Raw genomic sequence first — 23,625 nt, forward strand, 5'->3', positions numbered from 1 at the left:
GACGGCTGGGACAGGCTGCTCTGCATGAAGGCTGGCTGAGATCTACGTAAGGATCGAAGAGAAAAGGCTTGTGTTACAAGCTGATTCTATCTGGAATCTGGAAATCTTGACGCAGAGAACGCTGACTGTGTCTAAGGCACTTGTTTCAAGATTTAGAGCCCCCTGAACAGTGAAGCTCCACAGTTAAAAGTTCTGGAAAAAGGGTTACTCTTCCTGAGAAGCAGGGAAGATTTTCTCCTCCTGAACAATGAGAATGAGTCTCTCTTCGAGTTTTACCGGAAAGCTCAGAACTAAATCTACCGTCTTCTCTTTGGCGCTGACAGTTCACCTCAGCAGCTCTGCCGGCGCCGCCGGCTCGGACTAGACTGCACGTCCCTGCTTCCCTCTCACAGGCTGCTCACGAGAGGCCTCAAGTCCTCTGTGCAATGGAGCAGAGCAGCAGTCCCCACATTACCCACGAAGTCGTTTTCCTTAAATAAGGTATAACGGACACATGACATTTTAAACACAATGATTCGGTGTTTGTTATCTACTGCAAAATGATCAGCACTAAGTCCAGTTAACATCTGTCACCCTTACAGTTTTTCTCATGATGAGAACTTTTAAGATCTACTCAATTAGCAACTTTAAAGTATGCAACACTGTATTATGATCAAATACAAACATCTAGTTATAAAATAAGTCAGTTACGGGAGTGCAATATGCACCATGGTGACTACGGTTCATAATACTGTGTTCACATTTGAGGTTTTATTTTTTTTAATACAAAGCTGGAATCAAACCTCAGACTGCCCTGTTAACTCTCTGGGATGGAGGCCTCCGATCATACTTTAAAAAATGGGAAAACATAAGCGTGTTGTTCCACACTGTGCTGGCAGAAACTAATTCAGGGATTCCCTGTTAACACACACACATGCTGATTGGGGGGAGGACAAGGAGGAGCAGAACGATGGGGTACGGATCCAAACTGTCCTCAAAGTCTAAACCTGTGTCTTCCAACAAAGGAGCCACAACCACACGTACAGCGCACACTGCATTTCTATTAAACAGGTCTGGTCTCCAAAGCAATGGTTAAAACAGGAGTTACAGACACAATGTCACCGCGCTGCTGTTCTGTCCGCCGTGGCTATGGAACACGTTACCACGTCATCGCTGAGCTCATTCTCACAGAGCTGGGAAGTAGCTATGACTTTCCAACAATTCAGAAGCCAATACCAATTAAAAGGACACTGGTTTGTGACAATGAACCTACCTGCTATTTTAAACTTTTATTTTTTACTACATATACCAGAAAATAAACCATCCTATATACAACTAATTATATAGAAGTACTAAACTCTACTGGAGAACCTTTAATCAAAAAATAAAAGTGAGAGGCATATTAAGTTTAGTAATAATTCCGCTCTGTTAAGAAAGTTAATTAGATGAACCTAGCTTCTTTAGGAATATAATTTATGTAATCTAAGAGAAATGAGCTATACATCAATTGATGCCCATTTTAGCCCATAAAGTACAGAAATTCTATCTGAACCCCACCAAAAACCAACATGTTTCTAAAAGCAAATGCATAACTTTGCAACCTTCCTAAACTGTCCTGAAAGTAATTTATTTATTGATTGATGGCGTAGAGCCACTACCATGAGTATGGATGACAGCTATGCTATGATCATTGCTATCAGTGATGCTCAGCCCACCCGCCATGATCCTATTAAGTTGGAGCTGAGAGACACCTGGGGTTGAATCCAGGCTCTGTCACTTATTTGCCATGTAACCTTAGGTAAAAAAAAAAAAAACAACAACCCCTTCAAGTCCTAAGCTCCTCGTGTATCAAATGAGGATGACTTCAGCTCCCTTAGACCATGTCCTACATTACTGTATGTCAGGGGCTGGATAGTTTCACATACAGGGCAAGTTCAACGAAGATCAGTTTCCATTATTTCCTTGATTGCAAAGAAAACTTACTGTGACTCTTTCAAAAGAATGCTTTCCCGCCCACGACACAGCACACTTGCCACCACTATCGTTGCTGCTTCCCTTCTTTGTCTGACACTCTACTCCTCCTCTTGCTCCATCCCGCCTGGCCTCCACCCGCTCACGCTGTCATTCGCCTCAGCTTGTAACACAGCAGCCTTGGCTTCTTGGCTGCTGGCAGCAAGGCTGCGCTGAGGCTTCTGGGCCCTGCAGCAGCTATTTGCAGTGATTTTCTAATTGTTATGGAGATGCTGCTACCTTCTTTGAGAAGCACTGAGACTTGACTTTGTTCAATAAAGTCTGACTGAAATGGCTGGCGGCTGAGGTTCGTGACACATAATCAACACACTTAATAACTTAACACTGCTCATGACTGGGAGGAAGGAGCAGCAAGGAGAGGCAAGGAAGCGCAGCAGCCACCCTGTGCCCGGTACCACAGATATCACGCAGCGCGGCCTACCTATACGGTTGGAGGGACGAGCCGAATAACTCCTGGGCCTGGGAGACGGCTGGTCCGGCGCCCAGGCTCAGCTGGGCCTGATGCTGTCCTTGCAGCGGCGCGTAGATAGGGATGGGGATCTGCTGAACTGAAGCTGGCTGCATTGCAATGAGAAACAAAACAAAACAAGAAAAACGACATGTGAACACTGTACACACAACTCAAAACATCTGGGCAAATAAAAACTTGAAATATGATGAGAATAAAAGATTAATGCCATGTATTAGCTCCCTTTTAAAACAAAACCGAATGTAAAGATCTAAATTTCCCTTTCAACCCATTACTTGATCTACATTGTTAATCATTCAGCTTTGACAAATTTGGGAAGCTTTATAATTTTGCTAATACATATCAAGGAATTCATAGGGTTGTCCCATGTTGTTAATAGAAGATTGTAACTTCAAGGAGTCAATTATTTGTAGCCCAAGATAATTATTACACCATAAAAATGTCGAGAAACAAATACAGGATAGAAGTCTGTGACATTTACCTGAGAAAGACCTGGCTGGAAGCCTTGTTGCTGGGCCAACGATGGTGGAGCCAATCGTGCATGCTGCGTATTGAATAAATGACTGGTGTCCATGTAGAAAGCTGGGATCTGAGCTATGGGACCGTGAGGAAAAACAAGAAGTAATAAGTGTCTAATTTCAGATTTTTCCAAACAGTTACTAAATTTTGTAGCAGACTTCAAATTAAGTAAGCTCTCTGAAAATTAATACAACACAAGGAAAACCTAGAAATGTGAAAAGATGCAAAGGCAAAAAGATGCACAGCTTCGATCAGGCAGGTATATGCAAATTAAAACGATGAAACTAGCACTTGTGAAGGCGTAAGAAACAGACACTCTCATTCACTGTCAATGGGGTATAAACCAGTAAAATTTTACATATCCTACTAAAACTGAAAATGAACCTGTTTAACAGCAAATCCACTTCAATTTTACATTTACCTACTAGAATTTCACAAACTATTTCAAATGAGTTGACATTTAATAATCGAAAGAATTTGGTATAGACTTTTAACAGATTTCTATGTATTATATATACTATTTTGTGATTTGCTGTTTTCATGTTTTGAAGAACTTCCCAAGTTTTTTTTTAATTTGTCACCATTATAAACAATACTGCAAAGAATAAATTCTCTCATACATATCTCTGATTAATAAATAAGTTTATCTGTATGAGATTCCTAACCATGAAACTGTTACTATGGTGAGTATGTACACATAAAATATTCTGATATACTTTTCTAGAAGAATCATGTCAATTTATATGCTCACTAACAAGGTACTTTAACAGCCTAATAATAATAAGGCTCACGATCCTCACAGATACTGAGTATTAAAGATGCTGGGTATTATCAATCTTTCTACTATTCCCCACCTGGTAAGGCAAGGTATAGACTCACTGTTCTTTTATTTTGGGTTTAAGTCATTAATAAGTCTGAATATTATTCCAATGTTTGTTTACTACTTGACTCAGTTCACACTGTAATATTTAGTAATATAAGTTACTCCACCCCCAACATATTTTTGTCTTCTTTGTTATTCTTTGGTTTATTCTTCCTCCATGAACTTTATTATCCATTTGTCAAGTTTCAGATAACACACTTTCTAATATGATTGGAATAACATCAAATGCACAAGTTAGTCTGCAAATTATTAGACCCTAATTTGTCTCATATACGTGTGAAAGAGACAATGGCCAAGAGTCCCAGAATGCTTATCGAAGAGAGACAGCAGTCAATTCTATCAGGAAATAAATTTGCAAAAACCAGATAAAAAAGTATTCGAACTTGAAAGGGTAACTAATAAGAGAAAAAAATTAAGCATCCACAAAGTCTTCGTTTTCTCAATTTCCTGTACCTGGTTCCAAAACCCTCACCTGCTGCCGACTGCGACACGTAGACTTGTGGGCTCTGCTGCTGCTGGGCCATCAGGGAGGGCACACAGCTCAGCTGCGAGAAGTGGCTGGCGGAGGGCAGGCTGCCTGTCTGCAACTGCTGGGGCTTCACTTTACAGATGTTAGGCGGGTCTGATGTGGTTGTGGACTTTGTACTCAGAGAAGAGGTAGTGTATGTACCAGCACCTAGATTTGAGAGGGATGAAATAAGGGGACGGTGAAATATTTTATGAAGTGCCACTGTTGTTCACAGTAAAATAACTCAAGCACCAACCAGAAACCGGAAAATTAATGTTTATGCTCACCATGTACTTAGAGGCAGCAGCTCAGGATATACATACCCTGTGTCCCTCAGGATATGAGGTATACATCACCATGACTACCTCTATACTTCTCCCTCTCTCCACCCCCCTTGTATATATAAAGACAAACTATTAACAAATAAGTAGTATCATACAACTTGAAGGGTCAAGTCTGCTGATCAATGAGCTATAGTGTCTGCAATACTGGAGTAAATGACAGTACTGGTATTTGCTTAAAAAGTGAGAGGAAGCTGTCATTATTTGACATATTCTCATGATGTTCTCTCTAAGACAGGACCAAGACCAAGGTACCCTTGTTCTTCTTCTTGAGTCTCTAGCAACAGGATGACAAGAAGGTCCTTGTTAAAAATTTACCCTCACTGACAGGAGTGTAGAAAAACTACAGACCTGGAAAAAGGGAAGCAGTTGGGTACCAAAGAAAGAACAAGCAACCTTCTCAGTCCCTTTATTCCTGATCGTCCTATGACACTCTCCCTCCTGGCTGCTTTACAGCCCCGCCCACTACCCGGCTCCAGCCAGTGAGCATGAAGAAACCGCCCGCGAATGGGCGCTAAAGACCGCCTGCCCGGGTTTTAAAGACGGAAGAGGGGCAGCTGGAATACTCTCTTTGATTTGGATCTCTGGGTTTCTCTTAATACATACTTCTGATTCCGGATAACAGCAAAATAACTGTAGTACAACCCAAAGACCAGTTCTTTTGGTACTTAAAAATAGCAGAGAATGCCATTCTACTGTATGTCATTCTGTGATCAGTAAACACGGCTGCACGTGAGGTGGGCGCACTTCCCCGGCTCAGGGGTGTCACAGAGGCCCCTGTGATTCTCTAAGAACTGCAAAGCCTAAAATGAGATTCGGTTCCATGAAAGGACCACTGCTCGTGAAAAATTTAAGGAAGAAAAGCCCTTCTACCTCGGGGTGCTTAGGGACTCACCTTAAAAGCGAAACAAAAAGCAAAAACCAGTGGATACCATTTACTCAAAAAACAGAGACTGGACATTCTCTACCTCTAACTCTTCACCAGAAAATGTCAACCCAACAGATTTTGGCCAATAGCTCCTTCAAATTAGACACAGACTGCAAAATATTTAAAAACTAGGTGAATGTATTCTTTCTAAGCTGGTTTTAATTAGCTGTATATGAGTGAAAAAATAAAAATCAAAAGGTGCATTTTATAGAAAAATTTAGAGAAACAAGATGTTATCAGTACCTGTAATGGGGGAGGGAGTGAGAGGCAAGAAAAGAAGGCCCAGCAAAGTGTTTTAGAAAGCCGCCAGGAAACGCTCGCTCAGCTAAAACCGGGAGAGCAAAGGGGAGCGGGGGTGAGAACGGCAAGACGCCCACAAAACAGCCGGTGCTTCCCGCGCAATCTTACGCCTTTTAGAAGGAATACTTTTCTTGGGGGAGATAATAAACTGAAAATGACCCTAAAAAACCTGGAACAATTCAAGACACGTAAAGGGACCCCTACCTGACAGCGACGTCGTGGGAGGGACCGAAGCGACAGGGATCTGCGGCACCGACGCGCTGGAGAACGAGCTGTAACTGGCCGTGCCCGGGCCGCTGGCGCCGCTGCTGACGCCGCTGGCGACGGGGGGCGCTGCAGAGGCCACCGGAGAGCCCTTCTCCCTCACGTTGGGAGAATTTTCCCATGCCTTACGCGCAGACTCCATCTGCAATGAAATGGACGATTTTTAAAGCAAAAAAAAACCAAAAAACCAAAAACAAAACCAAAAAACCCCACGATGCTAGTATACACATACATAAATATATACACGAGTACATACATAACCTATATTTAAATTCCAAATATAACCTTTCAAAGATCACAAAAATAAAAGATTAAGACTCTTGAGCTTTCAAACCTTTACTTTCCCCTTTACCTGCTCTCTCCTGCTTGCACTGGGAGGTGGTGGGCTTTAATTACGTCTCTACAGAGAGCTTGCCGACGGCTTTGCCAAACGGACCAGTGAAATACAAAGTCACAGCTCCAGTATCATCTAAGCACGGTCCCTGTCCCCACCAGCGCGTGAGGAAGGGACACAGTAGGCCTCTTCGGGGCTGCCGTAAGGCTCTGCCGGCCCTCTGAAAATACTCATTCCCTCCGCTTTCTTTCTTTCTAAGTCAACAGCTCTCCAAGGGCACCTTGTGCCTGGCTGCTTCACGCGTGCGTTTTAAAAGGCAGAGGAGCCAGACAGCGAGTGGCTCGGGAACAGCGTGCGTGAACACTGGTTCCACAACAAGCCCGCGAAGCGTTTCGGTGCCGACCGCTGCCATTTCTATTTGTGGCTACTGGATTCGGCTAGAATCTCCTGGTTTCTTAGAAGGTATTCCATGTGCAATCTCTCTAGGGCAGTGCCGTTCAACACACATCCATGCAGCCACATATATAAAGTTTTTAGGGGTCACGTTTTAAAAAATGAAAAGGTAACATTAACTTTGGTAACACGTTTTATTCAACCCAACGTATCTACAATATAATGAAAACTAATAATCAACATAAACATCGAGATGTTTTAATGGGTTTAAAAAATTACCATTTCAGATTCAGCATCTATTTTCTCTTACACTTAACGCACGCATGTTCCAGCGCTCGATCGCCACATGGGCCGTGGCTACTGAACTGCGGAACGCAGACGTAGGTCCTCAACTATCCTACGGCTACTCGAATAAGAAGGGAAGAGGTACGTAGATTTTGAAGGTATTAGTTCTACTAGTCAAAATACTGGGCCAAGAGGAAAACCAAAAATTATAAAATTCAGTGGCAATGACTTGTATGAGGATACTTTTCGCAAGTAAGATTTTTTTAATACCATTGTTAAAGTTTGTAGGTCTTTGAAGTACCAACTTTTAAAACTTTAACCTTATTTTAATTGTAAGAATTTGAGAAATATATCTCCCTGCTTTCCTACAGAACACACTAAATGTAACTTAACCTTTTCTCAATGACTAATATCATCTTCATAAATTCAAAGTATAAGACACTCTCATGTTTGCCTGAGTCTTTTCTTCTCAAAAATACCTTGTTGGGTTCAAATGTGTTTTATTTTAAAACAAAAGTCTTGGGTGGGGTGTGTTAAAAAAACAACTTAGAAAGTTAGACAAGATGCAATTTGCTTATACTATCTTAGATTTTGTGGTTTAGAGTAATTTTACAGAGTACAATGCCTTTTACATCAGTTTTATTGTGTTGAAAGCACATCGTAAATTATAGCTAATCAAACTTGCGTAATATACAGGCCACATACACTTAGCTTCACTTCATTTCTTGAGCAGTAAGAAAATTTACAATCTATCTTTGGAAATTCAAAGAAACTAAAAAGTGCAATTACTTAAGTATACTCATTTTCCCCCTTGGCAAATGTACTGTCAATAACGTTTCTATACTTCATGTATTACCCAAATAGAGAGAGATGTCAGAAGAAGTAAAACTAAAGATAGCAGAGAAGTTTTACGTCCATGTGATTTAATTTAGAGTCATTTTAATTCTAAATGTATATTGTTTCTCTCTGGAGTGTTAAAAACATTAAGGGAAAGGCAATGTTGAATGGGTCTTTTTATGAATTAACAACTGGCCTAAAGAATAATATTATATTTGCTTATGTAAAATTAGACCATTGCCTTCAACAGTATAATGGTAAAGAATACAAATAAGACATAATGTGAAGCACAGACTGCCAGTCATTCAAACAGGAAAGGAGTAACAAAGGCTGAGCGGAAAATGGATGCGAACAGGGAGGACTGGGTAAAGGTGGAGATGTCACAACGCAGAGATAGCTGTCTTATAAAATTGTATGGTCTCAAACTTATATTTATTAAGCCTCTTACAAAGTAGTTGCGGGGCAAGAGGTCAAGTAGTCAAGAAGCTGGAGACTAAAGCAGAAAGAGTCTAGACATAAACACTGGCCTCATCATAAAACGACGCAGCGACCAGTGAAAGGATTTGCCATCAACCGGCCCCACCTTAGGAGGCCCTGCGGTAACAGAGGTTAAACATCCGCCTTGGAAAAAATCCTCAATTCTAAGTGGGCACTTGAGGTGAATGACTGATTTAGAATACTCTCGAACAACTCAATTGTAATAAAGCATTAGTTAACAGTTCAAAATTATAAACATAATACGAGATAAAAAACAAACAAACATGCCTAAACTTCTTGAAGTTAAAAAAAATGCATTGTCTAAATATCTCTTTGGCTCCCTTATTCAAAAACTACTCAATAACAATTGATTCAAAATCACCTGTATTACTCAATTACCTCTTCATAGCAACTACTACAGTGCTTTCTTTCAATTCCTACAACTTACAAGAAAGACAGAAAATTATCGTTCTTATCATTATTTGTACTTAGGATAAAAAAGCATGCAACATCAAATTAGTTTTTTTTTTAAATATATATACAACTAACATATCCCAAAATTGAGATCTCTAATAAGAGGAGCTTAGTACAAACACGGGCTATAAACACTCTGCTATAATTTTAGACAAAATTCACAAGCACAGCAGGCCTTACTTTAGATATAAGAATATCAAGTCACTTCTAAGTCACTTTTATTAGAAGCTAATAAAATTTTAAGGTCTAATTTGACATCGTCCCATTTCCTCAGCTTAGTATTGTTGCTTACCACACAAAACGAGTAGAAATACCAAGAGAATATTGTGAGCTTATTTACGTCCCCTTGCATGCAGTACTCCAGGACCCTTAGAGATGAGAGCGTACGTACCTTGAAGGTGAGGCTGAAAGTAGTGGGAGGAACTGAAGTTAGGCTGGAGCTCTGTTGTAGAGTCTCCCTCTTAGGGAGGGGAAGGGTGTTGGGCAGGGGCACCTGAAAAGGTAGCAACAAATATCACAATCTAACTAAGTCTGCCACAAAAGCCCCATTACAGATAATGCTACTGTACTCTAAGGGCGTTTGGTTTTCATCAGAGCCAACAGGGATATCTGATTACTTAGAGTTACACTGTGTTTACAGCAACTGGTAATTCTGGACAGTTTAGATGAAACTTCCAAAGAGAAATACTGTCTTTTTATGCATGAACTGAATCTGTCCCAAATATGAAGTATACACTTGAAGGCAGTGCTTCTCAAGTTTAATGTGTATACAAATCACCTGGGGATGCGGTTAAAATGCAGATTCTGATGTAAGTGGTCTGGAGTAAGGCCTGAAATTCTGCATTTCAAACAAACTTCCAGGTGATGCTGATGCTGCTGGTCCCTGGACCATACACTGCGCAACAAAGCTCTAAGGAATACAATTTGTACCATTTATGGGATCCACAGGTTCTATCAGAAGCATTTAACATGACAATGTAAATATAAGAAATTCATCACTTTCCTGTAACAGTCAACTTTCTAATAACTAGATTCAAGAACAAAAGTAATACCGGGTGGAAAGCATAGAGTATCAGCCTCCACTTCCGTTATACTAAAGAAATCACTCTGCTACAGTAATAACACAGTCATGGCAAATCTTGTTGTAAACTTGAAGATATTAGAAACTCGCTACCCTTATTCTCATTTTTCCCTCTAAGTCTCTGGATCATGAGATTTTATTATGTACCATTTACTAAACGGTATATTTTGATGGCTCATTCGGTTGCCTAGGTAAAATGACTGGGATGCTAGGAGGTGCCAGATACTTTGTGATGCTCCAGACTACCTAACGGAGATTATAGTGCCATGGACTACTTAATAAAGATTATTTTATAAATCTTTAAAATAGCAGTGCTATAATAGTAATAAAAAGCCATATGCATAAATCTTCAAGACATTCAAGATTCAAAACAAGTGTCACACTGGGTAACACTAACCAATAACTACCAAGATAGATCCCAAAAAAGCATACTAAGCTTCAACAAGAGAAAGAAGCCTTTTTAAAGTATAATTTTTAAAAAGACAAAAAAGCTCTATGCATAAAATGGAGCCCCCAAACAGACTAATGAAGGAAGCAAAAACATTTCAAAAGATCCTAAAATTATTCCCACATAGGACATTGTTTTTTAACACATTAAGTTCAGAATGACCACCACACGTGGCACAAATAAGCAACGCTGTGCAATCATTCCAAGTCGATGACCATTTATGATGTTCCCTCACCCGAGCCAATCTTCCCGTTTTCAAACACACTGTAGATACACCACTAAAAATCAAATGTGGACCCCTCCCTTACACACGAGACTGGGTCTTCTTTTCTCTTCAATTCTTTGTGCGCAAGTCACTCACTATGTATGTCAGCCTCATAGACTACACAGAAAACATTCAAATGTTCATATGGATATTCTCAATGACCTTTAAAAGGTTCTGAGAATAATGATCTTTCCTTCCTTATACTGCATAAATTATATTTTTAGAGGACAGTTAGGCAGAAAGTGTTATATACTTTCTTGAAAAAGTAACATTTAAGAAATAGTCTACACATTTTTTTTTTTTTTTTAAAACAAGACACCACAGTTAAAGGACAATTAAGCTTTATTGTGATGTTACTGATTCAATATTTGATAATCTGCCTAGTGACATTAGCACTTAATTTGCCAGGAAGTCTTTCTGTCCTTCCCAAGTTTTCCGTTAATTCCTATAGGAAGTTAAATAAATTCAAACTTTTCTCTCGGTTTTGGCACATGAAGTTTTACAACATCTGAAAGTTGGACAAATTACACTAACTGGCTCCTGAAGTGCTCTCCCATCAAAAAGAGAAAACGCAGGACTCACTCCCCTCCCCCTTTTCCTCAGCTACATATTAAGAGTCCTTCAGCAGGACTATAAAGCTGGAGTAAATGATCCCTGAGGACCTCACCTTTCTGAAATTCTACAGACTTGATGCTAGAGGAAAGATCAGAAAGCACAGGAAAAACAGGGTAATTAGACACAATCGAGATTTTTATTCTCAATGATAAAGCTTAAAGCCCTTTGTGAAAGACCTTTCATATGTCTATAATTTTTTTTTCCCCCAAAAGAATAAGCCTTGGCTTATTATTGAGGGCTACATTTAAAAAAGAGGGCAGCTGACCAAATCTCCACCTTATCTGCCCTCTGTGACAAGGGCTGTACTTGTCATTTCTAAAACACTCCTCTACCACAGCAGGTTACCTGACTTTTTGGGGCTTTTAATTTTTCAATCAGCGAACTAAGGCAGAAAGAGAGACTGTACTGACCTTTAACACAATCTTGAATTATAACATGGATGCCCTAGAAACTTCAGTCAAACATCCATGATGCACTGTCGCCTTTTCACAGAGCGTCTGGAAGTCTCCGAGGTACTTACACACACTGCAGCTCAGTCTTCACACCAGGAATGCTGTGGCTAAGGCCCAGCATAATTTTTGGTTTTTAATTCAAACAGGAATATCAGAATCTTTGGTAATGCTCTGAGTGAGCTTTTACCGCATTATAAAAAGGTTTCACTTAAGAATAAAATGACCAACAAAATAAAATGCTGAATCTGTAGAACGTGATCGCTAAGAACAAAAATTCTTACCAAAACCAGGTTAAGAGGATTAGTACTTATGAAAACGAGCCTACATGCCACAATCTGGATCTGAAGTGGAGAGCCGATGACTTCCAGAGGAAAAACAAAAACTGAGCTTTGACTATTTTTGCTAATTATAATTTTATTACAGTGCTTCTAAATACAAATTTGCTATCAACTCTTTCCCTGAGAAGAGTTAAATATTGGTCATACGGTATGTATTAGATAACAAGAGCCATGTTCCTATCCCAACTCGCCACATTCTCAGGTTGGTTACTTACATTATTAACCAAAGAATCCTCCATCTTTGCATTATTAGTAGCCACAGTGTTAGGCAGAGAAGAGGAAGGTGTAGTATAGTCTGTTACAGACTCCTGTGAAGTAGTAACAGAAAAAATACGTTTTAAACTGAATTAATGAGTCATTTTATAATGACAGCCTAACTGCTGTAAAGTTGTTTTGGAAGAAAGCAGGAGAGGAGAGCAAACCCTTAAGACTCAACTCACTCAAATCTCAACTTGAAGACCAACAGTGGGATAAAGCAAACATGAACTCATCATTGAAACAGCATTTCAATTACTGATGGGGTCCTGCACATTTTAAAAAGTGCACTGCACAGAACTAGGAGGTGGTCAGTGGGACTAAATGTTTACTTCTGTGGATTACTAAAAGGACTCTGTGTGGTTCTCATACTCAATCTATCATAATCTATATCTTACTTTCAACTACTGATTTTTTATTCTCTTCGAAATAAAACTATGTAGATAAATGAATGTCAAGATCTTAGCTGTCACAATTTATTAGGTTTTAGGATAAGCTCCTTGTTTATAATCATGAAACTCTTCTCTAAATATGGTAGAGCAGAATCACATGAGCTTTTACTTACATGCACTGAGTTTCATGGCAATTAAAAAGAGAAAAGTATTCGAATAATATGAAAGATTCCATCATCTATCTTTCTTCTCAATGAGAGTATGTCCCGGAGTGAACGTGAAATGGCAGATACAAATTTCCTATTCCAACAAGTGTCAGTCCCTAGAAGTCACTCAGTGTAACCTGCCTTAATGCATATTTTTTAAACATATGCATCTTTCATTCAGTTTGGTCCCTAAGCGCAAGTCGACGACTTCTCTGGTGCTCAGCCAACAGCACAGTGATCTGTTCCAACCTCGGAAGAAAACTGGCTCTGCTGAGGTTCCTAAAGTTTGCCTTATCCCCTGACTTTGAAATCTCACTGGTGGGCAAGATAAGGCTCCACTGTAACTCCATCAACGGACAAAGTACTATAGAGCACTTCTTTCAAAGCCTACCCAATGAAAAGCATTTCAATCTTGTGTGTAGACATTTTTCATTTTAAACTACCGAATGGTCCAGAATTAAGAGTAATTTCAACAGAAAAAATCTTACTGTAAGGAACTGCATTAGATCATATGCACATGAAATATAATCTCTGTAGAAACAATAATCCATACAGTGTACAGAACGATATGCCTCAAGCAGAGCGTCTCACTGCTGTTTTAGACGCAATCTGTACCACCTCAACGAGGAGTCGCTGCCTGACGCTCACCTTCACATTAGCGCCGTACTCTGCAGATGACACCGAGATCATTGTTCCTATCTCAGCAGACATTTCGGAAGCTGCTTTGGTTTCCTTTGCTGTCACAGGATCTGCACTTCTGACGACAGTGGGGCTTGGTTTCTCTTGTCCTTCCGGTTCCACTTGTTGGGCATCTTTTACTTTTCTATTTTTTAATGATCGTTCCTTTCCAATAGGACCAGGTTTATGTTCTTTGTTTTCTACTGGACTCAAATCCGGAAGCTAAATTCAATGTTGATAACAAAAAGGGATCATGATGAAAGGCATTCGCTGAAAACAAAATTCAACTTAAAACTGTTACTTGTCCTCCACAAGTGTCAGTGGCTTTTATGCAATTACATTTGGAACAGGAATTATATTTACCTTCTGGGCTTTGATAGGGCCTGCCCGTGGCTGCTTCTGCCGTTGTTCTTTAGGTTCGGGTATTTTGTCAGAAGTTTTTTCTGAAAGCACAGGAACAATTTCGTTTTCATTCCCGTTTGAAGCTGGAGCACCAAACTGAATTGTGTCAATTCCAATTTCAACTCCACTTTCTTGACCATTCTTTGTTCCCTGGTAAGAGAATATTTAAAGATCTGCTATCAAAACAGACTCCAAATATGACCGGGTGATTCTGGTAGCAGCACATATTTAAGAAGCGTAATGGGAGGTCTGAAGCAATCTACACGTTAACTGAGGTTAACTCACACAGATTGTGTTTGAAGGAAACTTCCCACGAACCACTACTGACTTGTATATACTAGAAAGCAACTGATAAAATGAAAACTAGGACAAGACTTAAGTTTTTAAAGTCCTGGCTTTATGTGTCATGACCGTGATCACAGGCAAATCACCGCCTCAAGTTATTTCGTCATTTAAAACGAGGTGAAAGCAACAAAACACAAAGATACTACCAGCAACGAATAAACTGATGAATGAATGAATGAACGGGGACAAGATGGCAATACCAGTGTCACCTACTTCTGAGTGTGCTTTGAAAATGAAATGATTTACACTGAAGTGCTCTGTGACTGGAAATGGAGTGTACACACCTTAGAAATCCATTCACCAATTAAACAGTACATTTAAGTGGCACCTTTTTTCTGCCTGGCATTGATGCAGACAGACACGAGCAATCAATCTAATGTGCTGAACTTGCATTATAGTGGATGGAGAAAATAAACAACTAAAAAGCCAAATAAGGGACATGCAAAAATTAAAAGTTAGGCCACTTTAGATTGATAGACAGAGAAAGGCCCTAGGAAGTCACACTGAAACAGAATCTAAAAGACAAAATCAGTGGAAAGTGTTTCTGGCAGAGCAAACACCTAGCGGAAAGGTCAGGAATAAAAATGGCGAGTGTGGCTGGGATACAGCGGGTACTAGGAACAGCAGGAAGATGATGATGAACAAGCAGAAGGCAAGATGACACAGGGCTTTGCAAGCCAGAAGATGTCTGTAACAATTATTTAATCTTTTCATGGAAGAACAAATAACAAAACAAAACCAGGGACAAAGTTCAACTTCAGGCCTTGATCTTATAATCTAATCACTACTTCGTATCAGTTTTGGCATCCCTAAACTCAGTATGTCAATCAAGTACTGTAATGTTATTGTTATATTTATCAGTGTAACAATGTCCACAGTATTAATAAGGCATGTCATTCAGATTTATTTAATATCTGAATATTCATGTTTAAATATAAGCAAATATTATCGACATAACTGAGAATAAAATTCTCCATATGCTTTAGTTGACGTTAAAATTCTAGTCACTTCAGTATAAATGTAGTTAGTAGAAGAGCAAAATAGTGCAACAATTAATAACTAAAAGCTACTGATTTTATGTGTAAACACAATTAAGAATTTGGAAAAATAGATTGTGAGTTAACAGGACTATAGAGAGTATTAGGCGGTTTTAGGGGGAAGAGTATATCCTTTGAAACAAAAAATGTTTAGAAAATATAAGAAAGGATAATAAAGCTTAGATTATGTGAATCAGTGTAACATTCATAGTATTAAACAAAATACAAATCATTAAGAACTCTATTTCACTGTCATTCAAGAAATCCTATTAAGAAACTTTTTCCATCCTGTGAAATGAATCAAAAGTAAAATACCTTTTAGTATTGCAAACTTAGAGGATGCAAAAATATCTTGCAGTTGAGACTGCCAAGAAATTATTATTCCTGTACTTTAATGTCTATTTAAAAAACTGGGCCAAACATTTTAACAAAATTATTAAATCCACTGCAACATCCAAAACAAAGAAGAAACATTCCATTTCACCCTTGGTATCAGTGTGTAAAATCTTGAACTACTTTCTATATAAGAGTTGCTTTATGACTAATCGTAATGTCAATACCAACAAGAAGAAAGAAGAAAAATTAAACTGAGGATCTGAAATACTGAATCCAGTGACTGCTAATTCTATCTGTGCAGGGTGCTTCTCTGTAGAACTCTGTGGAACACGATGAGGCCTACCCCAGACCTAAGTCAAAGGTAGCGTGGGGAAGGGGCAGCAGGAAGGCTTCTTTAACAAAAACTCAACTCTTATCTTCATCTGCTGTATCATTTCTCTGCTCTCCATTTAGAACAGAACTCCCCTAAGCTCTCTATTCTCATTTTGCCTCCCATTTCCTCTTTCATCCACTCTAAGGCCTCCACTTCCCCCATTTATAAGCCCATAGTTAGAACAGTGCCTGGTATGTTGCAAGCGCTCAACAAATGTTTGTTCAATGAAAAAAATGGAAAAAATGCTAGTCATTTACCGATAAGGCACATTTGAGAAATTATGTTAGGACAACCTCCTACAAACTCTGCTTCTTTCTAAGTAATCATACAAGCTAAAAAGTGGTAAAAAGTCCAGAAAATACTAAGTGTCCTTATATTATTTTCTGCATCACAAGAACTTTCCCTGAGACTGAATTAAAAAAAAAAAATGTTAACCTTAATATGTCTAAAAACTAATAGCGGCCTAAAAAGCAGAACTGACACCTCTTGGAAACTTGTGAGAAACGTACTCAGGCCTCGACCTGGACTAACGCATCAGAAACCCAGGGTGTGGTTCTGGCAAGCTGCTGATTAAGCACACGCCTAGGTGACTAGCAGGCATGCTCAAGCATGAGAAACCGTTTGAAGGAAACTCTGCCAGAGCGACCCACCTAGGCCGTTAAGCTGATTCCTACCTCTGATGAAGCAGCTGATCCAAATGACGTTAGAGGCTTGTTCCAGGCACTGACCGAAGGCGGCTGTGGTGGGCTAATGGGACCTACTGAAGAGAGGAAGCCACAGGAAGTGTGACCATTAAAATTAAGAAGCTAATAATAGCTTTTCTATTTAATCTTTTCTTTTAATGGTAGCTAGACAATAAAACAATGACTTCACATCCCACTTGAAGAGACTTTTACATACCAAAATAAATATTAAATCTCCCCAAAACACTGTGTATTGCTTTTCTTTATTAACATAAGATAATGTCCATAAATGTGGCTGTTTCAGAACTAAAGGCTTTAAGAAAGTTAGGAAAAAATTACTATTAACGTTTCCTACTAAAAAAAAGGAGATGGCTAGGAAAAAAAAAATGCCTAATACATAAAAACAACTCAAGACAAACCCCCATATTCCGATGCTATTCCCAGCCCTCACTTCTCTGTCACACACTTACATTTCTTTGAGATGTCATTCAGCACAGTTGGTGGGGCCACCTTGTTATCCCACAGTTCAGTTGCTAGAGTGCCATGTGACTGTGAGGTCTGGATGGCCTTTCCTGTGGCTACATAATCGGTGCCATTAGGTGTCTGGGCTGAAGGTAGTCTAATTGAAGGTGGTGGCTGTTTTGGAGGCTGTGCTGAAGTCTGTAGTGGACTCGGGACTGGTTTGTGAGTCTGTCCCTGAGTTTGGGCTGAGGCGGTGGGACCTGGGACACTGACAAGGGCTGGAGACGGGGCTGGGAGTGGGGCTTGAGCCGGGAGTGACGCTGGAGTTGGGATTGGGGCTGAACTGGCTGGGGCAGTTGAGGCTGAGTTGGCTGGGGCAGTCGGGGATGAGTTGGCTGGAGCTGGAGCTGAAGTTGGTGCCAGGGCTGAAGCAAGGATGGGAATTGAGGCTGAGGTCAGGATGGGGACAGAGGCTGGGGTCGAAGCTGAGGCAAGGATGGGGGTTGGAGCTGGAACTGAAGAAGAGGGGGTGGTAGCTGAGGTGGAAGCTGGCACTGGCACCGAGGCTGACGTTGGGAGTGGCGTGGAGGGTGAGGTTAGGACTGCGGCTGAGGCTGGACCTGGAGCTGTGGCCAGAGCTGCAGATGGAGACTGTGCTTGCTGGGTCCCTGTAGCCTGCTTTTTCGCAAATCTTGGAGGAAGCTTAGAAGTCTGACTTCGTCCTTTTTCATTCGCATTCTTTTTGTTCCAGACCTTAACAAATTAGTAGATATCATTTTTGTCAACACAGCCAAAGCAACAGTTCATAAATATGATTTCTAACAAAGCTACCTACTAATTTAGCTTTTACTTTTCAAAAGAGGTCATTCACAGAGCAAAAATGTCAAAGCTGCTAATGAGATTTTAAATTATGAGAAGCCGAGATGCTCTTCATCACTATGATCCATGTGTTCTGCTTATTCCTCTCCTATGTCAGCATTTAGCAAAATGGGTGTCTGAGTTGACTTAACTGGAATAGATGTCTTGATTCATACTGTGTATTTAAGTGAACTGATTTAGATTACAACACAAACTTTATAAGAATCAGCAATTTATTAGATAGATCATGGTAGTTGTGCTTGTTAGATTTCTAAGATAATTTAAAATGAACTCTAACTCTGACATGAAGATGGGACAAATAAGATGACTAATATGGGAACATAAAATACACTGTTGAATTAAAGATGGTCTACTCTAAGGCAAATAGTGATTATATTCTACTGAAAACATCTCCATTCTGGTTAAAAACAGTTTAAAGTTCTGAAAATCAAATCATTCTCAACACCTGAATAATAAATATGGCCTTGACTTTAAGCTAGACAGAGACTTGGACCATCTGCTAATTTAATTTGGGCAACAATCTAAACAACTAGCAACAAGCTAAAACACTAAACCTGTATGATCTGTTCTTCCTTCTTCCGGCGTTCCTCATCCTGTAAACGCTTCTGTTGTTTTTTGGATACCACTTCAGTAAAACCGTCATCATTCAAATTTGACTGTGGGTCTTCAACTACTGTCACTTCAGGATGGTCGTCAATTATAACAACACCTGTGGGCATGGAAAAAGATTTAAAATATATTTTTTCAACTGAAAAGATAAATAGAAATGTTTAGCCCAGTAGTGGTTAAAAAAGAAAAAAAAAAGGCAAGACAAAGATCTAGTTATTACAAATCACAGTATAACCCATTTCTCATTCCCTAAGATGGTCATTTATTAAGATTTGAAAAGATTTCATAGACTAGGTTAAAAATAAAAGTCCTAAAATGATCTGCATTGAATGACGTATCTTTTTTTCTTAAGTAACACAGTGGTAACATATTTTTTAAAAATAAAAATTTTCCTATCATCCTAGTCAAATCACTAACCTCTACCTCTCCCAGCCTCAGGTCTGTACTGTGCCGTAAAGACACAGCACTTTACCTCATCTGCATCTAGCCATTCTAAGAACTGGGTAATACTACAACTTTCCTTTTTCAAAGGATAAAATAAGCGTCGAGAGGCCGATCTGCTGCGTGAGGTGGTAACTAGTCAAGTTGGTCTTATGACTCTTAATGCCTCTACTATTCTATGTAGACCTTTGTCTACAATGCGTAGCTGTTAAAAGCAAATGAAATTTATGTGAAAGTTCAGGTGAACGTAGTGACATGGAAGTGGATACAGCATAATAACCCAGCAGGCGAATAACTCCATATGTTGTACAACTAACAAGTCTGGTTATCTTGTTAAAGTTATCATATATCCCAGTGAGTGTAAGAAATCTAGATCCATTACATAATATTAAAAGAATTAAAGCAGTTCAGATGATGTGTGATTTGGGGTTGTACAATGTCTGTACAATAAATGTAAGAAATGGGTGAGACAAATCAATTATTTTAACTTTGCAAAGAATACATGATTTAATCAGGGAACACATAATAAAAATTGGTATTCGCTTGGGAACGACAGATCCACAATTCAGGAAGGTGATAGCTTGTGAAGGACAGCAAGTGGATACGATCAGGGAGTGGCCATAAGCAATCTACCTGCCATCAGTTCTTTTTAAATAGCTAAAAATGTGCATTTCTGTAAACTGATAGGAAAACAAAAATACTAAGGCTGGCTTTCGCTCTTTAAAAATCCATTACAATTATTCCGTTTTTCTAATAAAAAACCCGATGGGTTTTGAATTATCGATGACACTTCTACTTGTGTTTTAAATCCTTTAAGGAATTAACTTTAAAATGGAGCATACGCTCATTTCAGGGAAAGATCGTCTAACATTTCAAAGGATGCCATGTACTTCATTTCAGACTGGTGAAGACACCTCCTTCATAATTCTAAATTATTTTTTTCACTTAGATTAAAAAGTGTGTGTGTAAAGCTTATATTCATAGCCATGCCATCACACATTATTTTAATTTTCCTGCCAAAGAGCTTCTTTACAATCTTTTGAAGTTAGTTCACCCAGCTACATGCACTATTTACGGAAATCTGAACGATACTTTGTTTTCACCATCCTGTTCTTGCCTGGTGCTTTGTAACATTTTGGGCTGAAGAGATATTACTTAACAAATGTTATTAAGAAAACCACATAGAGAGTACTGAGATTTAACTTTAATTAAACCACATAGCTCAATTTCCATCATCGATTCAGAAAACAGAGTTCTTACCTTTATATTATGTCTTAATCCAGTAATATACTTTGAGAAATTTATACTCCAAAAGTTCTTTGGAAGAAAGGAAACCAGTAAACAAACACTTGGGAAGACAAATCTGCCGTGTTTTGTGGCTTTTGTCATCTTCACTTGTCATTTTCCAAATGTGGTATTTGGGATGCTCGTCTCCTCTCACGGACCACCATAAGGTTAGCACTCAAGCTTCCTCGGGGCTTACTCTCACCATCCTAAGTCAGGGCTTTCTAACTTCAGCACTGTTAACAGTCCTGTGTGCTGCAGAATGCATCGCAGCACCCTTGGCCTATATCCATTGAGATGTCAGTAGCATCCAGCCCCAGATGAACCACTGGTCTATAAATAATGCCAAGGTCCTGGGCCCAAATCAAGTTTCGTATGTATAAATAACCATTAACTGGATGAAAGGAAATTCTCATCTACATCTCTTATACTGGAGTAACGGTACTTAACCTGAGTTTCCCATTACTACTACCTGGTCTTAACTCAGTAAATCTCTAAATTTTATTCCATATTTCCAGTTTAAATCTCAACTGAATAAATGGCAAATAGCCCATTTTTACATGATGTGGCTATTCAAAAACATTCCTTAACTTCCTCACTAAATAGTTTCTTATTGGCTGTCTCCTGTCCTATACTCTCTATTTACCATATCTTAGATTCCAGTTTTATCAAGGTCTTCACTCAGAGAGGTTGCTTCTTTAAGACACAGAATATGCACAGAGATGTAATTTTAGTTTAGGTTATATCGGTTAGTAATTCATCATCAGCCTCTATTTATCTCTGTCTTGTAAGTTCAACTCTTTCCTTCTCTGATGACTTTGTGCGTAGCATCTACCTCTATGTAACAAGCGAACAGACAGATGGATAAGTAAATAAAAGTAATCTAAGACATACTTGCATAATTGTTGAGATCGAACTGTGACAGTGCATCCACTTTCTCTTTGGGTTTCTTAGGGCCTGGCTTGGGGTCTTCTCTTTTTTTCCCTGCAGAATCTTTATTGTTCTTCTGTCCTGTCCCATTAGGTGCTCCCTCCTGATGGTGTGCGGAGCTGCCACTGGGAGGGTCGACGCCCGCTGTGCCTGCAGACTGGTCATCAAACGGCCTACGAAATAAGACTTTGACATACTACCATCTCTACGCCCGAAGAAAAATGCTCTATGTTGGCGGGTTTCAAAGTTTAGTCTGAGAAGAAACAGTTGTGGGACAGAAGACCCTAACTCAAAGCCAACAAGCCTTGGTGACTTTTGAGTACAACTTCACTAAAACTGAGCTTCCCAAGAAAGGAGAGAGGACTAGCTCCCTAGAGTACTTATTTCCAGCAATTAAATTCTATAATTCTAATTATTTGCTGAAGGTTCTTATGTCTATTTGTCTATCATATTATTATAAATAAACGAGCTAACCAACCTTGTTCACAGCAGAAAATTTCTGTGATCCAAGCTAGTCGTTTTCACTACTGGATCTTCTCCACAAGAGGGCAGCATGTGAGAAAAAACTGATAGGCATTCTACCTTTACATTATGTGTGTTCTTTAATGTTCAGATTTATACATTACTGTAAACATAAAAATCCACTTTTATATGGAAACAATTCACAAACCAAATGTATTTCTACAGTTCTGTTTCCTAACAGATTCTATTCTTGGGTTCATTTTATAAAAATTTTAGGAAAATAAGCCACTAATTCATTTTCATCTTAGCCTATAGGATCACTCAAGATAAAAGCTTATCAAGCACCTGACACAAAGCATGACCTCAACTATCTGAAGGAGGTATTCACATCTTCTAAATAGGACTCCTGTACAAAACATTCATTTTAACTACAAGGAGGAGTAAATGCTATTTCTTCAGGTTCAAAACTGTTAGCATCTACATGGCACAAAAACCAGATCAAGATCTCCCTTAAGTATTACCTGAAATTGTAACATTCAGTTACAGTCAATCACTATATTGTTACTGTAACTATATATGTTATCCTTTTCTTTTGGACTTCAAAAGGAGGTTCAAGTTCTGTGTGTTTCCTGAGAACCTAAGCAGGTTCTCAGGAAACACAACTGGTCACATTATTTCCCTGGAACTTTTTCTAAATTGTCAGAAAGCAAAAATGTTTTCGATGACAGGTGTCATAACCTGAAATGCTAAGTACATGCAACTAATCACTACAGGTTAATATGATATTGTCGGAATACATTTCTTATCAGCTCAGGCTGCTAAACCTGGGAATTTGGCTAAAAAAAAAAAAATAGGGTGCACCATAACAACAGTAGTTTACTGTATAAATAATACCAGGTATTATGTTAAATGCTTCACAAATATCATGTCAGTTTTTATAAGTATTATTACTTTCTCCTCATTTTACTGATGAAGAAGCAAAGAGGTAATTACAACTAGATGGTAAATGAGTCTAGATATACAACTAGACATACTGCTATTTCATAATTTTTCCGAATACTAAAGAAATCAATAATAACGTATTATGAACAACATTCTAATATTTAAAAGAATAGATTGTTCAGCACACTTTAGAGAAACTCTTTTTTAAAAAGTCCAGTGAGACAGTCTGTTTACTGGTGGCCTTGGTGGCTGGGCAGGACTCTGCTTTCTGGGTTTCTCTCGAGCTGGATCATTTACTGTAGGTTTGCAGCGAGAGGGGGAATATAATTTATCCTAAGGTTCAACATTTACTCTCTAAAAACCCATAGCGTGACGGAGTTTATGGTGACCAGTATTAATTTCAGTCCCAGAGGACACCCGTAGCACCAGTTTTGTAAAGAAACAAAGAAAAGAAAGGTGGGCCCTGGTCATCGCTGAGGTGATTCGGCGTGGAGGCCGGCGCGGCTGCAGCCCAGGGGGCGCCCGTTCTCCCCAAACCTGAGGCCTCTTTCGGGAGACCCGGCAAAGGCCCCGGAGACAGATGAACCTGTCCCGTCCTTCGAGGGCCCTCGCACCTGGGGACCGCATGTGGGGAGCCGCAGCCTACTCTGGGCTTCCTGGGAGATGCAAAGCAAGCCCCGCTACCCGA

The 23,625-nt window shown here is 39.4% G+C and overlaps 1 protein-coding gene across 1 annotated transcript in view; it reads right to left on the reverse strand.

Annotated features, from left to right (window-relative positions):
* Positions 1–23,625, reverse strand: part of PRRC2C (proline rich coiled-coil 2C) — a 78,004-nt gene that overhangs the window by 8,090 nt on the left and 46,289 nt on the right. The window contains exons 16-28 of the mRNA XM_023537591.1: positions 21,498–21,706; positions 18,824–18,978; positions 17,399–18,143; positions 16,920–17,005; positions 14,116–14,304; positions 13,723–13,974; positions 12,437–12,529; positions 9,414–9,515; positions 6,163–6,364; positions 4,354–4,557; positions 2,961–3,073; positions 2,432–2,568; positions 3–42 (exon numbers count right to left, since the gene is read on the reverse strand). Of these exons, the coding sequence (XP_023393359.1) occupies positions 3–42; positions 2,432–2,568; positions 2,961–3,073; positions 4,354–4,557; positions 6,163–6,364; positions 9,414–9,515; positions 12,437–12,529; positions 13,723–13,974; positions 14,116–14,304; positions 16,920–17,005; positions 17,399–18,143; positions 18,824–18,978; positions 21,498–21,706 (2,527 nt within the window). The remainder of the gene's footprint in view (positions 1–2; positions 43–2,431; positions 2,569–2,960; positions 3,074–4,353; positions 4,558–6,162; positions 6,365–9,413; positions 9,516–12,436; positions 12,530–13,722; positions 13,975–14,115; positions 14,305–16,919; positions 17,006–17,398; positions 18,144–18,823; positions 18,979–21,497; positions 21,707–23,625) is intronic.

Source organism: Pteropus vampyrus, unplaced genomic scaffold (assembly GCF_000151845.1).
Source record: "Pteropus vampyrus isolate Shadow unplaced genomic scaffold, Pvam_2.0 Scaffold194, whole genome shotgun sequence".
Classification (NCBI taxonomy): Eukaryota; Metazoa; Chordata; class Mammalia; order Chiroptera; family Pteropodidae; genus Pteropus; species Pteropus vampyrus.